At 34.9% G+C, this 17215-nt stretch overlaps 2 protein-coding genes across 2 annotated transcripts; one reads left to right on the top strand and one right to left on the bottom strand.

Moving 5' to 3' along the window:
- Positions 1-746: 746 nt before the first annotated feature.
- On the bottom strand, positions 747-4225 carry LOC108486587 (serine/arginine-rich splicing factor RSZ22). The gene is made up of 6 exons (XM_017790711.2): positions 3887-4225; positions 3635-3745; positions 3378-3466; positions 2603-2825; positions 2404-2517; positions 747-2173 (listed from the first exon to the last, which is right to left on the bottom strand). Exons 2-6 carry the CDS (start codon positions 3721-3723, stop codon positions 2137-2139), a joined length of 552 nt encoding a protein of 183 aa, XP_017646200.1. The 5' UTR covers positions 3724-3745; positions 3887-4225; the 3' UTR covers positions 747-2136.
- Positions 4226-8207: 3982 nt separating this feature from the next.
- Positions 8208-8705, top strand: LOC128293806 (uncharacterized). The gene has a single exon (XM_053029338.1). It carries the CDS (start codon positions 8208-8210, stop codon positions 8703-8705), a length of 498 nt encoding a protein of 165 aa, XP_052885298.1.
- The last annotated feature ends 8510 nt before the right edge of the window (positions 8706-17215 follow it).

Genomic DNA, 17215 nt, shown 5'->3' with positions numbered 1-17215 from the left:
TTTTTAAAAAATTCATAATGCTATTAACCAGTATTAACCAGTTTAAATGACATCAGATTAAAAGGACTACAATTGATAATTAGTGATAACAAAGTTCTAAAGAATATTTTTTTCTTTCAAACAGCTGGCTATGCAGCAATTAGTTAATTTTTTATTGGGAAGGGCTTACTTCTAATATCAACAACTATTCAATTTCTTCTTTTAAAACGAAAAACCCTTCAAATTTAATTTCTTTCAATACCTTTTCAGGCTTCACAAACCACTGTAACTAAAATTTAATAATGTTTACAGATATCGCCATGAAAAATAAGTCAAAAATCTTGGACGGCTGGTACACCCTAATCTCATCTGACAAACAAAAAATTGACATCAAAAGGATACTTTGAAACCAAATCATTACCCTTTTTTCTAAATCATTTTTCAAATTATCAATTAAGCCACTTGTCAGATGTAAAATAAAAAACCGTAATCACCGGTGTACCAATATACATATAAATATCATAGATGGACCAAATTCAGTATCCATAATGGAGGCTGACACACATACAAACACACTACGTTCATATTTCTTCCAACAAACCAAAAATTCAAGCAAATCACACAATAGAGAATATGTTCTATGGAGATTTTAAATTATAAATTGGTTCACCATGAACATAGCAGCAGTCATACTTCTAACCATGCATAGAAAAAACTTAATCACCGGGAACAAATGGAAGTGCATCCATCTGACTTGCATTGCAACATTGCATACAATAATTTCAGAAATTAAATTAAACTCATGAACAATGAATTTGTTGGACTTTTTATCATTCCAACTGTTTATAAAACAAAACAACACCCAATCTAACATGACCTCACTCTTAAATATCTGACATGAAAACTTTGTCCCTAAGTCTTGTTTCAGAGTTAACCAGAGGGCCAAAAACATGATTGGGACATTTGAGCAACATTAGCATCTCGTATACAGCAAAAAAAATTCATGACGCCAAATGATGATTAGTCTTCCTATTCAAAGATGGTAAACAGCTAGACAAGAAACCAACCTATTTTGGTAGGTTAAATATCATCCAGTCACACCAAAGATGACAGGCCAGTCACTTCACCTATGCTTGTTTTGCAGCCTACCAAGGGACCCAAAGATATATAGCAAGGTCGGCGAATCATGATTAACTTGTGAGGATATTGTGACTTTGTTCGAGATCATCAAGTTCTGCAACTAAGAGTCAACCATCCCAGAACGCTCCCGAATTTATGTACCGCCAAAGACACTCACGCAAAAAAACTCAAAATATTCGAAAGAAAAATATCAAGCACACACTTTTTGTCAAGCATAATCATCTGGAACTAGATGCAGACACTAGGAAGAAAAGTGAGTACAGCTTCCCAACTTTCCAACCCAACAGAAGTAGAAGACTCCAAATTTATTCTTGCTTGTCAGCTGAATGACCACAAACATGTTGAAGAAAAACAGTAAGCAAAATATCCTTGCATCTTTCAAAATATTTTACCGTCATGTTTTCTAAAAAGTTTGCACAAAAAATAAGGTCTGTAAATTACCAATCCCACTCTTGTAAGGACCCTAAAACATCAACTTCTGTAGAACAGATATAGTACCTGCCAGAAGCAGCGTTTGAGGCAGCTCCCTCAATCCTTTTAAGATAAAGTAAGTAAAGCCACTAGAGTTTGACGAAGGTTCATCACAGCAGGAGAGATTCATTCAAACAGTAGCAACTACAGATGATGACAAATGGGACCCACAATGATCAAATATTGAAGATCCCATAGACGGGCAGCAAAGAAGCAAATCCCAGACGTGTAGAAGCAGAAAAGTAACGAGGCAGACCCAGAAGACACCTCAACACAAAAGAAAAGCATGAACTTTTTAGCAGAATTTCTTTAATGATTTCTCAATAAAATTATAGAGGTCATTTTAAGTTTCCCCCCCTACGCATAAAAAAGTACTTAGCATAGATAAAGCAAATAAAACCATCATAGAAATAAGGAAAAACAGAAAGTAACTTAACCAAATCCAAGATGCTGCGGGCGTTGCCCAATTAAAACAGTAGCACTGAAGTCAACAAACTAAACACACTTAATCAGTCCCTTCACATAAGAGTTACATCCTTGCAGCACTTAACTCCTGCTCCGTCGGCGTTCCCTTGCACCATTTCTACACCAAATTCAGTAGCAATACCAAATTCAGTAGCAATCTTTCATGCACATATCATAATCCAAACAGTACAACAAAAAATTAAACTAGGATGAACAAAGCTGTGAGCGTGATCAAATCAGATGCGTAACCAAAATTTAACTAGTTTGATACACTTGCTCATTATTGATCAAAAAGACAACTTTAAAAAAGCCTTTCCAGCTACTAGCATAAAGTTCAAGGAAGTTCACCCATTAGCATATGGCAATTCCTCACGACCACGGTATGGTGGAGACCTGCTGTAGCTACGCCCACGAGGAGAGGGACTGCGACGCCTAGGGGATCGTCCACGAGGACTGTAACTTCTGTTTGGAATTAAAAAGTGTCATTCGATTGTAAAACTTCAATCAATCATGAGTAGAAGGCAATGTTTTGCTTAGGAGGCCTTACCTGCGCCCATAGCTTGGGCTCCTACGATATCTAGGGCTGCGGCTGCGACGTCTTCCAGAACCACCACGTGTACGACATTCTCGAGCAAAATGACCGGCCTCACCACACTCGTAGCACTTCAAATCAGAACCACCCGACCGTCCCCGACCACCTCCACCTCCGCCTCCACGTCCACCTCTGCCTCTAGAATTATGAGAAAGCTCAACTCTCCAGCCATTCTTGCCTAAATCCAAATATGTGACTTATAAAACTAGTATAGGATGTGAATCTCAAATGATAACCGTCTGCTTGTTAAAAGATGCCATTAAGAAAACGAAAATCAGAAACTAGCAACTGGATGGATGAATGAGATAAAACTACCAACAAGTTTTACAGAATTTTGAATTAATATATAAAACTAAACTGGAGAAATGTCAAACATAACACAACCACATGGGCAGCTTAATTCTGGTCTAACAGATCACATAAACTTCCTCCACAAATAGACATGAAGGTTAAACGCTGTTAAAGGCACATTCTTCATAAAAAAATCCAAATCTAAAGAATTATGAGACTAATCAAATTATGACTTTCATCACTAATCTTTCTTATTCATAAAGGAGCAGATCAATAACAACGAATTAGCTCCTAACCACGGAGGAATACTTAGAAAAATAAAAACTAGGTTGGCATAATTTGTTTCCAAAAAAAAAAAATAAACCCACAACTAACAAGACGGAAAATTTAGGATGCAATTAGTGTCATAATCAGAAATGAGGAAATCTGGTTGGAATACCATCTAATTCACGAATTGCATCCTCGGCGTCTCTGTGATCATCAAAGTCAATGAAAGCGTAACCTGGTGGCCTTCTAGCAACCCACACACTGAAATATATATATATATATATATATCAAATCAGAAAGACGAAATTGGATGGAATTATGACAGAAAAATCGTGCTGGAAAGGTGCATATTACAAACAATTGTTGTTCAAAATGTAGCAGTAAAAAAGAAGATAAAAAGAAAAGAGAGGTACAACAATATTATTCTACCTTCGAATAACTCCAAAGACACGAAACTCGTCTTCAAGATCTCGCTCCGAAACTCGTGGGTCAAGGTTACCCACGTAAACTCGAGACATTTCCTTTTTTCTCCAAAGAAACCTATCAAAACAAATTTCACGTTATTTCAAGTCTGACTTCAATGCCAAAATCCCGAAAAAACAATTGTAAAACCTAACAATGAAATAGATGTAAAAATAAACTGCCAAAATTGAACGTAAAAGAGGGATCTAAAAGTTAAACCTGGTGAGTTGCGAGAGAGAAGAGAAAGAAACCCTAGCAGTAGCAAGCGGGGGAAATTAGGGATTTTGATTTTTTAGAAAAAGAAGAAAGAGTTATGAACATCGAAATTAAAAAAGAAAAACTCTTAATAGAGTTTAGAGCGCATACAAAGTTTCCAGGATTACCCTTGCTTGACAGTCCTTTATTTCAGATTCTGTTCAAAACTAAAATATCGAATTTGCCCCTGTACTCTTATTATTGAGCCATAAAGGCCATCAAGAGACAAGAAATAGAATGCTCAATTTGCTCAACCACCCAACCCCGTATGCTCGATGGACAGCAATCGGTTTACTCTGTTAAATGTTGGAAATTTGATTTAATCCATCAACCCTATGCCTTAACCCATCGAATTAGGTCCCAACTATATATATGTACTACTGGCTTGTTACCCAGTGATGCATGGGTTAGTTATTTAATATATATTTTTAGTTAATTAAAATATTTTAAATAAAATTAAAAATATTATCTTATAATTTAATATTATTAATAAATTTTAAAGATATTATGAATATTATTAAATCTTAATTTAAGTATAACAAGTATTATTAAATTATATGTCATAGACAAATTTTTTTTTCTATGTGTTGTAAAAATATAAAAAGTATAGAAAAATAAATTATTAAAATCATTAAATATATATATTTATATTAATAAAATTTATTTGTTGTAAAGAAAACTCCAATTCCATATTTATACTTTTAAAATTTTACACCATTTAAACTTAATTTATATATATATATATCAAGATAAGGGCGCTTTACCTAAATATGCCATTTAAATAATATAATTACGGAAATAGGCTATTTTTTGCGTTATTTACCGGATTAGGCCGATTCCCATAAAAACTCGTCGACGTAAGCGTGATTTCGGAGTACGTGTCAGCAAAACACTCCCCTGGGGAAGCATTTTGCCCATTTTTAAGGTTAGGGTTTTATTATTTAATTGATTTAGGGCTAGGGTTTTTATAGTTTAGGGTTAAGGATAGGGTTTTGTAAGGGTTTTAGGGTTTTAGGAATATAATTAATTGAATTGGGGTATAAATTAAGTATTAATTTTAAATACTAAATATTAAATTAGAGTTTAGGGTATTAAGGTTAATTAATTAAATTATAGATTGATTTAGGGTCTAGGGTTAATTGATTAAATTTAAGGTTAATTGATACATACAAGAAAAAATTCTCAAAGATAATATGATTGCAAGATATATACATACTGGTACTATGCTAATTTAGGGTTTCGAGAAAAATTAATTGAATTAGGATTTAGGGTTTTAGGGTTAATTTATTAAATTAACTATTAATTTTAAATACTAAATACTAAATTAGAGTGTATTAGGGTTAATTCATTAAATCGGGGATTATGCTTTAGTTTTTAAAATAAATTTGTGTTTATGGTATTAGAAAAAACATATAAGCAATATAATTTTTTTTTTGTCATAGGTTTTAAGGTTTAGGGTTTCTGCAAGAATAATTTTGAGCAGACGTTTCTGGAAAAATAGTGTCGGAAAAGGCTTCAAGCAGGATGCACTGTCAGTAAAATTTTTGGAAAAAGCCCCCACATAGACACAATTTTGCTACAGTAGTTAGTAGAAAAATAATTCTGAGTAGACGTTTCTGAACAAATAATGCCGAAAACGCTTCAAGCAGGATGCACTGTCAGCAAAATTTCTAGAAAAAGCTCCCACGTGGACGCTCTTTTGCTACAGTAGTTCGTAGAAAAATAATTTTGAGTAGACATTTCTAAACAAATAGTGCCGAAAACACTTCAAGCAGGATGCACTGTTAGCAAAATTTCTAGAAAAAGCTCCCACGTGGATTCTCTTTTGCTACAGTAGTTCGTAGAAAAATGAGGCTATAAATTAGCTAAATTTTATTCTCAGGTTGCATAACTTACAACAAAAAAATTAGAAAGGCTAAAAAGAAAAGAAATTGAAGATGAGTGAACGATATTAGTCTTTGTTATTTACTATGATAGTGAGGTCTCAGTAACACGAGAACGTTGTTGTTTTTTATCCGAGAACACATGAGACCGGTTTTAACCGAACATAGATTTGATGAACTTAGTAAAAGAATTAGGCGCAAAATCTTCGGAACGACACCAATGAAAGTTTTGTCTATTAAGTATCGATTTTGTGCTTCAGTTGATCTTGTGACATATGACTCATTCGACATCAAAGACGCTCGTAGCTTGGAGGCAATGGTGCAGACTCATCTCGCTAGTGGATTACCCTATCTTGAGTTATATGTACAATTTTCATCGCCAAATGATGCATTTGTAGCTTCAACATTTACTGCTGGTCGAGAGGAATACACGACCCCTGCCCGACACTCCGTTAGTGGGTGGCAAAACACGGAAGTGCCCATGTTTAGTAGCAGTATGGAATACTCAACCCCTTCACGACACTCCGTTAGTGGATGGGATATGCACCTCAGTAGGTCGATGTTTGATGCTGAAAATACGTACTGGGGAATGACATCAACTTCTAGTGGTTGGCAATCCATATCTGATTGGAGACATTATGAAACATCCATAAGGAAGAATGATGTACTCCCTACGACGTCCACCGGCGAGGGGACCTTTTACGTTGCACATGATGATGGGTCAAATAATGAGTCCGATGCGGATCCACCTCGAGAGGTCGGCCCCGATGGTGCAGAAGTTGCATTATTTTCTAAACCAGAGCCTGTTCCAACCATACCTGAAGATGTTGAAGGGGGTTCAGATGATGAAGAAGAAGATCCACGATTCAGGGCGTACTTGCCTCCAGCCCACATGCATAATGTTGATCTATTTAAAGATGATGTGTTGGAGTTTTTAGATCTATCACACAGAAGGCGTGACCGTACAAGTTCCTCATTGGATTCAGGTGAATTAGAAGTTGGTAAGGAGTTTTCCAATAAATATAGTTTTCTTAGTGCATTAAAATAACATAGCATCATGAACGGGGTTAACTATAACGTGGTTAAATCCAAATCCAATAAGTTTGAGGCCAAGCGTATAGTGTAAGACGGTACATGTTCATGGAAAATTATGGCCTCATTGAGGAAAAAGATAGGCTTGTAGGAGATAAAAAAGTACAAAGGTCCACATACATGTGCTGCCAGTATCACTAACCGTTTAGATTTTTTTAATGGTACTGTTATTACGTACTGTTGCATTTTTTAACATACTTCGTTGACAGGTGTTTCGGAAGATCATCCCAAAATGAATTCAGATATGTTAGCTACCTTAATACTACCGACGGTGAAGGCCGATCCCATAACTTCAGTGCCAGTCTTAATTGCCAATATTCGTAGCCAGTTGAGGTATACACCCTCTTACCGCAAGGCTTGGATAGCTAAGCAGAAGGTGTTGGAAAAGATTCATGGTGGATGGGACGCTTCATATAATGAAGTGTGGCAGTGGTGTCAGGTGCTGGAGAGATATGTCCCAGGTTGCGTAACAGACCTTGAAACTGAACCTGCGTACTACAACGACCGATTGCTCCGTGGATGCCAAGTATTTAAGCGTCTGTTCTGGACCTTTAAGCAATGCCAAGACGCATTTTTATATTGCAAGCCATTGGTACAAATTGAAGGTACCTTTATGTACAGTAGATATACCCATCGGCTATTGCTAGCTGTGACACAGGATGGCAGTGGGAGAATCCTTCCACTTGCGTTTGCAATAACACCGGGGGAGTCAGCTGATGACTGGGAGTTCTTTCTTTATAGGTTAAGGAGGCATGTCTGCCCCCAACCTAATATCTGTGTCATATCAGATCGAGGCACTGGAATACTAGCCGCAATTGAGCGACAGGGAAGCCTATGGCATCACACACACCATCGGTATTTCCTAAGGTACGTTGCGTCCAACTACTACGGGCAATTTTGATTTATAAGTGAAAAATGACAAGTGACCAACATGGGTATTTAATATCTATTAATATAATTTTGTTTGTAATATTGAATTTATTTTAAATGGAAAAGTGGTATGTAATTTTCACTATCAACTTATATTGGCAGGGTATGAGATAAGTAAGGACCGTTTTCATGAGATGTTGGCAGTTTTACGTTCAGTTAACGAAGAAGGCGCAGACTACCTCTGTAACATACCTTTCAAACAGTGGACACAAGCATACAACGGCGGCCTACGATATGGTCATATGACCTCAAACCTAGCTGAATGCATAAATTCTGTTCTAAAAGGATCACATCATTTGCCGATAACATCAGTTGTTCAAGAGACATATTTTCGTTTAGCGGTATTATTTCTGAAGCGAGCTGCGAGTTATAAAGGCTAAATGCAAGAAGGCTGTGTATGGTGCGCAAAGGTATTGCAAGAAATTGACAAGGCGAAGGCGCCGGCAAACACCATGCACACAGTCTGTCATGACCGAGACAACCTATGGTTTCGTGTGACAGAGTTTGACAGACCGCACGAAGGTATTATTGGTGGGCAATATCGTGTACACTTGAGAAATAGGACTTGCGACTGTGGGAGGTTTGACGCACTTCGTTATCCATGCGCTCATGTAATTGCAGCTTGTCAGAATCTCCGTCTAGATCCCATGAGCTGCATCGACGAAGTGAACAAACTAGAAACCATGTACAACGTGTGCAGACACGTATTCCCACCTGTTTCAGATGAACGTAACTGGCCGCCTGTATCACTTGCTCTGTTTAAGCTGCTACCGGATAGAAAATTGCGTCGCAAACCAAAGGGTCGACCTTACTCGACTAGAATACGTACCAATATGGATATTCGAGAAACAACCAATAATCAGAGGTTGTGCAGATGATGTAGGAACCCAGGCCATACAAGTAGATCATGTCCAAATCGAAATAGTTGATAGTTGTCATAAAAAACTATGTTGTATTATTTATATTTTATTAAATGAAACTATGTTGTATTACAATTGTCTTATTCAAAAGAACTTTTATTTTTATTAAATAAAATAATATAAAAAAGTTTGTACAAATATATTAAAAAAATAAATGTTCGTGGTGGTCGGAATCAGTGCCACATGGGGGTCGTCGATGGGTCCGTGCTGAATTCCTCCTTCGATCAGGTTCTGGCGAGGGTTGTGGTTCCTTTGGTAGGGGATCTGGTTGTGGCTGTTGGGAAGATGACCCACCTTGATAGAATAATGATTGCGGTAGTGTTTGCATCACCTATGGCGGAGGTGTTTGAATCCCGTAAGGTGATGGAGATTGGTAGAAAGAAGAGCTCCCCGATGGTGCCTCGTGCGATCCCTCATACGACGACGGCCTATAGATCGGAGGTTGACTTGGAGTAATCGGGAACGGAGATGATCCGGGCCATGGATTCCAACCTGCCATAGGACTAGGAAAAGAAAACATATAAGGGTTAGAATACATATAAGGGCTAGGATATGCACCTGGCATAATCTGAAAAAGCTGTGATGTGGGTGTCATCTGCTAAACTGTTGGGCCTGATGATTGTGTGGGTGCTGTTGATGGGCCTGCGTTGTCGTCCCTTCTTCTTGGATTTAAAGGGCCCCGTCGCTCCCTTTGGGCACGAATTTTTCGTCGCCTCTCCTCTTTCGACAATAAATATGGCTTGCCATGGATCCTAAACCATGGCATGTATTCCGCTACGCATGTTAACTCTGGAATGATGATCGGTTCCTGAGTAGGTATATAATCATACTGATTTTCCCACATTTCGATATAGTGTTACCAGAATCTAGGCCAATCCGTATGCAGTTGCCGTAAATCGACTTTGTGCTCGTCATCAAACACCTCGGGTGCCACGGGAATCGATTGTCAGAATCTAAATTGCCACAATACTCTATCTGACTGGTCCATCTCCACGATAGCATAGTTCACCAATGGGACCTTCACATGCCAAACGTTTGGATTTTGAAAGAATTCATCCGGAATTACTGCCCGAATTACTGGATCCTCGTGTGGTGTCTATTGAAACTATATGAACATGATAAAAATATTACTTATATACATAATACATAATACTAAATACGAAACGACTATTTTATTATGTATATATATTTTATTTAATACTTCTGCTTCCGGTTGTTGATATAATAGAAGTCGTATATCTTCAAGAGAGGTAGGTATTCCGACATAACTCGTCGAATGGTTCCACCTAATTAAATAAATTTTTAGCATAAAATTATATTCTAAATCTACGTAATAATTGTAAAATCTAATATAAAACTTACCTCATTATGAGTGGAAATGTATATGGGTGGTCGACTCGAAAACCTAAAAATAGAAAGCGAAACCGTGCCCATGATTGCAGTAGTGATAGGCAGCCTCCTTTTGGCTTTGTCTGGTCGTGTCGCCCCACACATTTCCTTGTACAATGTTGCCAACACGGTAGACCCCCAACTCAATTCGCCGGGTGCTCTAAAATCTACGAGTTTCAGCAGCCATCTTAGATGTATGAGGTTTCTTGACAAGTCCGGCATCAAATAACCTTCAATCATCTCAAGAATATATGCCTGAGCATATCGTATTCTTTTGAGTTCAGTCGCATCATTATCCGGCTCTGGGAATGTGTCTCATAACCATTCTATCTCAAATCAACCTCCGTTAATTTTATCTGGTATAGCACCCAAAAGCTCGTAGCATATGGCTCCCCAATCAGTAGATGATGCGGACCCGGTGACTGCGTACCCATCCACCGACAATCCCAATTGCAAATGTACGTCTTCCAGAGTGATAGTACACTCTCCGCATGAAAGATGAAAAGTGTGCATCTCGGGTCTCCACCTTTCTATCAATGCACTGATTAGTTTCGAGTCCAACTTGCACCCTCGGCCTATCGTGGCCACGTGCCAAAATCCCGCTTCTTGCAAGTAATTCTCGATCAATGGCGATGGAGGACCAAACATATTACGGATGTAGCGTTGCAACACCCGATCTACAGACTATTATAAAAATTTATAAAACAAAAATTAATTAAAATTGCATAAATTAATTAATGCAAACATCATAAATGAAAAAACAATCAAGCAGTATTGAAATTGTAATTATAATTGCATAAATGAATAAAATATCGAATAGTATTGAAAATTTAAAATTATCACTTACCATTGTTATTTGATCAACGTAGATGTGCTTATTATCGAGACGGATTAATTCTCCGGCCATTGCTAACACGATCGAATTTTTCTAATTTAAAAAAATTAAATTCAAAAAAATTTTAAACAAAGAATTTTAATAGAAATTTGATAGAATTTTGAGAAAATTTCAATGAAATTTGATAGATTTTTTAAGGGAATATTGAAAGAATGTTGAGAATTATGAGAGAATTGTGTGAAAAATAATTAAAGGGAAAGGAATTTTGAGAGAATTATAGAAATTTGAGAGATTTGTGTGAAAAAATGATTTGGGGGGTTTTATAGATTTTTTTGGACGCGTTTTCGTGGGAATCGGCCTAATCCGATAAATAACACAAAAAATAGCCTATTTCCGTAAATATATTATTTAAATGGCATATTTGGGTAAATAGCCCTCAAGATAACGATAAAGATAAAGATATTTTAAAATTAAATATTTTGAAAGGATCGTTTGGTTAGAAATATATAAAATAATTTTGTTGAACTAACTTTATTTGATAAATTATTTTGATATAATAAATATATCATTAGAATCCAAAGCATAAATAATATTTCAAAACTTCTAAACATCTTAGAAAATGCTTTAAACACTTAAAAATATTTTGACAAAATTCTAAAATAAATTTAAACTCTTGAACTTAATCAAAACCATTTCTAATCAATTAAAAACTATTCCTACAAGAAGTATCGATGTTCTCAAAATATATCGATACTTGTAAAATTATATCGATACTTCATCTTTTATCAATACCAAATCTACTTTCTTTTGAATAAAAAACAATAAGTATTGGTACCTTGAAAATTATATCGATACTTATTAAATTTTAACGATACCAAAAATTTATATCGATACCAATTTTGCATTCTATTTTCCATAATCTATTAAAAAATGTCAAAAAGTATGGGTACCTATAAAATTATATTGATACCTTTTAGCAGGTATCGATAAAACATCTTTGGTATCATTGGAAACTAATTTTAACAGCCACTAAATCAAGCATTAAATGTCTCTAGTATTGATACTCGTAAAAAAAGTATCGATACTTTTTTTTGTTGCAGGTGAATTTAATAGTCTAGTATTTCCATCCTAATAGCTTTATTTATTCTTCCAACAACCACAGCGATTAGAAATGAATTAAAAGCTATAAATATCAACTTCTGATGGTCCTACAATAACAAGAGACATAATCAAGCCTAAAGATCAATCAATTCAACCTTAGTGCTCAATTATTTCATACTTTTCTTGTACACACTTGTGAGATTTTATTGTTATTCTTTAGCTCAGGTGTATTCTTGTTTATGCTTTATTGGCAAACATTCTGATCTTGTGAGGATTATTTCTTAGTTTGCTTCTTTCTAATTATTTGAAAAGGTTAGTCTTAAGATTTGGGTAGAAATCTTAAGAGAGATGTAAGGTTAAACCTTATCTTCAAAGGTTGAACAAATTAGTGAATTTCAGAAAATCTTTAGTAGTGGAAAACTAAAGTAGTGGAGTAGGCAATTGGGGCCAAACCACTCTAAATCTCTTTGTTCACTGTTTCATAATCTTTCTTTGCTTCCAATTTTTTTAAAAGCCAATTCACCTTCCTCTTAGCAATTTCGATTTGATCGATCGAGTTAAAAATTGGTATCAAAGCTAGTCTCTAAAAGACGATATAATAACCAAGAGAAGGTCCTCGAGGTAGCACAACTTTCATCTATTCAAACCACACAAGATGACATCTACTTCCAGCTCCATTATTGTTGGTGAGTCTTAATTCATTAATAAACCTCTTTACTTTAATGGTGCCAATTATTCCTATTGGAAGACTAGAATGATGTTGTTTATACAAGCCAATGATCTTATTGTATAGGACATCATCATGGATGGTCCATCTATACCTCAAAAGCAAGAATGAGAGCTCTTAGTTCCAAAGAGCAAGGAAGAATGGAACGAGGAAGATAGGAGAAGCATGCAACTCAACGCCAAGGCCATGCACACTCTTTTTTGTGCACTTTGCTCAGAAGAATATAGTAAGGTATCATAATGTGCCAATGCCAAGGAAATTTAGGACAAATTGGAAGTCACTCATAAGGGTACCAATCAAGTCAAGAAATCAAAGGATGGAATTCTCACCTTCAATTATGAGACGTTCATGATGCAACTCGATGAGGACATCAAAACTATGTCCGATAGATTTACCATTATTATCAATGAACTCAAGTCCTATGGGAAGACCTATCCAATGAAGAAGTAGTGCTAAAAATGCTTAGAAGCTTGCCAATGTCTTGGGGTGCCAAAGTTACAGTCATAGAGGAAGCAAAAAATTTGGAGTCTCTTTCATTAGATGAGCTGATTAATTCTTTGCTCACTCATGAAATGAGGCTCAAAGGAGTGAATAAAGAAGAAGAAAAAGTTGAAAAGAAGAAGGTTGTTATTACCCTCAAGTCCACAATAGAAGAAGGTAATTCTAGTGATGATGTGGATGAGGATCAAGAGATGACAATGTTTGCTAGACGATGTAAAAGATTTATAAGATTCAATAGAGATAACATGTCTTAAAAGAAAGAATAACTCAAACTTGAAGCTTCAAAAGAGAAGGAACCAATAATATGCTACAAATGTAAGAAACCAGGACACATCAACTTTGATTGTCCCTAATGAAAGAGATAACATGTCTTAAAAGAAAGAATAACTCAAACTTGAATCTTCAAAAGAGAAGGAACCAATAATATGCTACAAATGTAAGAAACCAGGACACATCAAGTTTGATTGTCCCTAATGAAAGAAAAAGAGGTCAAGCAAACAAAAACTCAAGGCTCATGTTGCTACTTGGAATGATGAGGATTCATCCGATAATGATAATGACAAAGGACTCAAACTTGAATCTTTAAAGGAGAAGGAACCAATAATATGCTACGAATGCAAAAAATTAGGACACATCAAGTTTGATTGTCCCCAATGGAAGAAAAATAGGTCAAGCAAACAAAAACTCAAGGCTCATGTTGCTACTTGGAGTGATGAGGATTCATCTAATAATTATGATGAAGAAGTAACCAATCTTTGCCTTATGGCCATCGATGAACCAAAGGTAAATTCTAACTCATCTATTTCAAATTCTTAATTTTTTGATGAGTTGCAAGATGCTTAAGATGAATTAGGTTTGGAGTTTGAGTTAATGATTTCAAAATATAGAGAAACAATTTCAAAACTAAAAGAGGAAAATAATTCACTCTCCAAAGTCAAGCTTGAACTTGAAAGTAAAATAAATGATATGCAAGCTAGTATAAATGATTTTGAGAAAAAGAATTTTGACTTGCATAATTTTCTTTCTAAAGTTCATGATGATCATTAAAAACAACTTGAGTTGGTTAAAAGTGAAAAAGCTCATTGTAACAAAGTTTTACCAAAAAGATATTTAAAGGAGAAAGCTCAAAACAAAACTTTGTGAAAACTAGCTTTAATTTTTATAAACGTAGAGTTCCCTTAAGGTTTTACAAAAGAAAGATTATTAAAAGTGTATGGGTCCCTAAAGGACTTATAAATACTCAAGATAAAGACATCTTTTCAAAATGGATACTTAAGGGAATAAAATTATAGGAACTAATACTTATGGATCCAAAAGAATTTAGGTACCAAAAATCAAAGCTTAATTCTATATTTTTAGGAAGAATAGCATTGCTTCAAGGTGGAGGATTCATTCAAAAACTTGTGGTACCTTGATAGTGGATGCTCAAAGCACATGATTGGTGATAATAGCCACTTCAACAATTTGAAGCTAAAAAATAGAGGAGTAGATACATTTGATGACAAATCTAAAAGACACGAAGGAATCAACTCTATTGGTACAAGCTCTTCAATTCTTATTGAAAATGTTCTCTATATCAATGGTCTTAAGCATAATCTATTTAGTATTGACCAATTGTGTGATAGTGGTCTCAATGTTATTTTTGAGTCTAATGGATGTAAAATAGTTGACATTGTGTCTAATAAAATTATACTTATAGGACATAGGATAAGAAAAATATATATGGTGCATTTAGATGATTTGCATGATTTATTCATATACCTTGTTGTTAAAAATGAAAATAATTCTTTATTATGACATAGAAAACTAGGACATGCTAGCATGATCATATTGCATAAACTAGCTAAAAATGATTTAGTAAGAGGATTGCCTAATATTATTTTTGAATTAGATAAAGTTTGTGATGCATGTGTTAAGGGTAAACATAAAAGAGTTTCCTTTAAACCTATTAATGATGTATCAACTAGTAGAATTTTCCAACTAATTCACATAAATTTTTTTGGTCCTATTAGGACAACTAGCATGGGTGGAAAACAATACAGTTTTGTGCTTGTTGATGACTATTCTAGATTCACTTGGGTTCTTTTCTTGAGTACTAAAAATAAAAATTTGAAAAAATAATCACATTTTCAAAAATGAATCAAAATGAAAAAGGTTACTCTATCACTAGTGTTAAAAGTGACCATGAAACTAAATTTTAAAATCTTGGTTTTGAAATTTTTTGCAACTCAAATGGAATTAGTCATAATTTTTTTGGACCTAGAACCCCTCAACACAATGGAGTTGTTAAGAGGGAAAATATAACTTTAAAAGAAATGGCTAGAATCATGCTTTGTGAAAATAATTTACCAAAACATTTTTGGGCGAAAGGCACAAACATACTTGTTACATTGTTAATTGAGTGATGATTAGGCCTATTTTAATGAAAACTTCATATGAACCTTTCAAAAATAAAAAACCTAACATTGTCTACTTTTATCCTTTTGGATGCAAGTGTTTTGTTTTAAATAATGGAAAAGACAATTTTGGTAAATTTGATGCAAAAAGTGATGAATGAATTTTTCTTTATTACTTTTTAAATTCTAAAGCCTTTCGAGTGTTTAACAAAAGAACTTTAGTAGTATAAGAGTCTATATATGTTATCTTTTATGACTCTAACCTTCCTCTTGTAAAGGATTCTTATATTTATGATGATGACGATGATGCAATTTTTTTTTAATAATAATGGTAAAGTGGAAATCATCAAGTGAGAAGATTCAAGAACAAACACAAAATATTCTAGATGAGCTTACAATAGAAGAAAGGGAAGTCGCTCATCCAAGAGAGTTCAACTATGTGAAGGATTGTAAGATATTGAGAGATCCATCCAAAGGGGTAACTACTAGATCTTCTCTTAGAAATACTTATAATTATGTTGCATTTATCTCATGCATTGAGCCTAAAATATCAAAGAAGAATTAAATGATGAATATTGGATATTGGTTATACAAGAAGAGTTAATCAATTTGAGAGAAGTATGGACCCTAGTTGAAAGATCTTTTAATAAATCTATTATAGGTATTAAATGGGTTTTTAGGAACAAGCTAGATGAGAGGGGTAATGTAGTGAGGAACAATGTTAGATTTGTTGCTTAAGGTTACACTCAAGAGGAATGAATAGATTATGATGAAAGTTATGCTTCCGTAGCCAGGATGGAAGCTATTAGAATGTTTTTAGCTTTTGCCTATTTTAATGAGTTTAAACTATATCAAATAGATGTTAAAAGTGCTTTTCTAAATGGTTTTATAAATGAAGAAGTGTATGTTGAACAACTACCTGGTTTTGAAGACTCAAAATTTCCAAATCATGTTTTCAAATTTTCAAAAGCCTTATATAGTTTAAAATAAGCTCCTGCAGCTTGGTATGAAATATTATCAAATTTCCTCACAGAAAAAAGTTTTTGTAAAGGGAAGGTTGACACAACATTTTTATCAAAAGAAAAGACAAAGATTTATTAGTAGTTCAAATTTATGTTGATGATATCATTTTTGGTTCTATTAATGATCTTCTTTGTCAAGAATTCTCTAAGCTAATGCAAGGTCAATTTGAGATGAGTATGATGAGAGTGTAATACCCCTTACCCGTACCCGAGACCAGGACCAGGACCAGGTACGAGGCGTTACTAGACATGTACTCAGATATTTTTGTAAAATATGGGCTATAAAATTTCGTTCAAAATTAAAACTAATCAAACAACATCTTAATGTTCTTATTATGGGCCCACGAGGCTCAAAACATACATTGAAAATGGTACGGGACTAAACCGAGAATTTGAGAAAGTTTCTGAAAAATTTTCTAGATTAAGCCTCACACGCCCGTGAGGAGGCAATGCACATGCCCGTGTGCTTTGGGACACACCCGTGTCCCCTGCCCGTG

This window comes from Gossypium arboreum, chromosome 6 (assembly GCF_025698485.1).
Source record: "Gossypium arboreum isolate Shixiya-1 chromosome 6, ASM2569848v2, whole genome shotgun sequence".
In the NCBI taxonomy this organism is placed as follows: Eukaryota; Viridiplantae; Streptophyta; class Magnoliopsida; order Malvales; family Malvaceae; genus Gossypium; species Gossypium arboreum.
This window is presented reverse-complemented; position numbering and strand designations above follow the sequence as displayed.

Bases quoted from the DNA above. Each gene is read 5' to 3' on its own strand.
- LOC108486587 (XM_017790711.2), bottom strand. From the start codon at position 3,723: ATGTCTCGAGTTTACGTGGGTAACCTTGACCCACGAGTTTCGGAGCGA. The intron at 3,467-3,634 runs GTAGAATAATAT...TATATATTTCAG, and splicing joins GTCTTTGGAGTTATTCGAAG to TGTGTGGGTTGCTAGAAGGC. The intron at 2,826-3,377 runs GTATTCCAACCA...ATTTGGATTTAG, and splicing joins TGCAATTCGTGAATTAGATG to GCAAGAATGGCTGGAGAGTT.
- LOC128293806 (XM_053029338.1), top strand. From the start codon at position 8,208: ATGCAAGAAGGCTGTGTATGGTGCGCAAAGGTATTGCAAGAAATTGAC.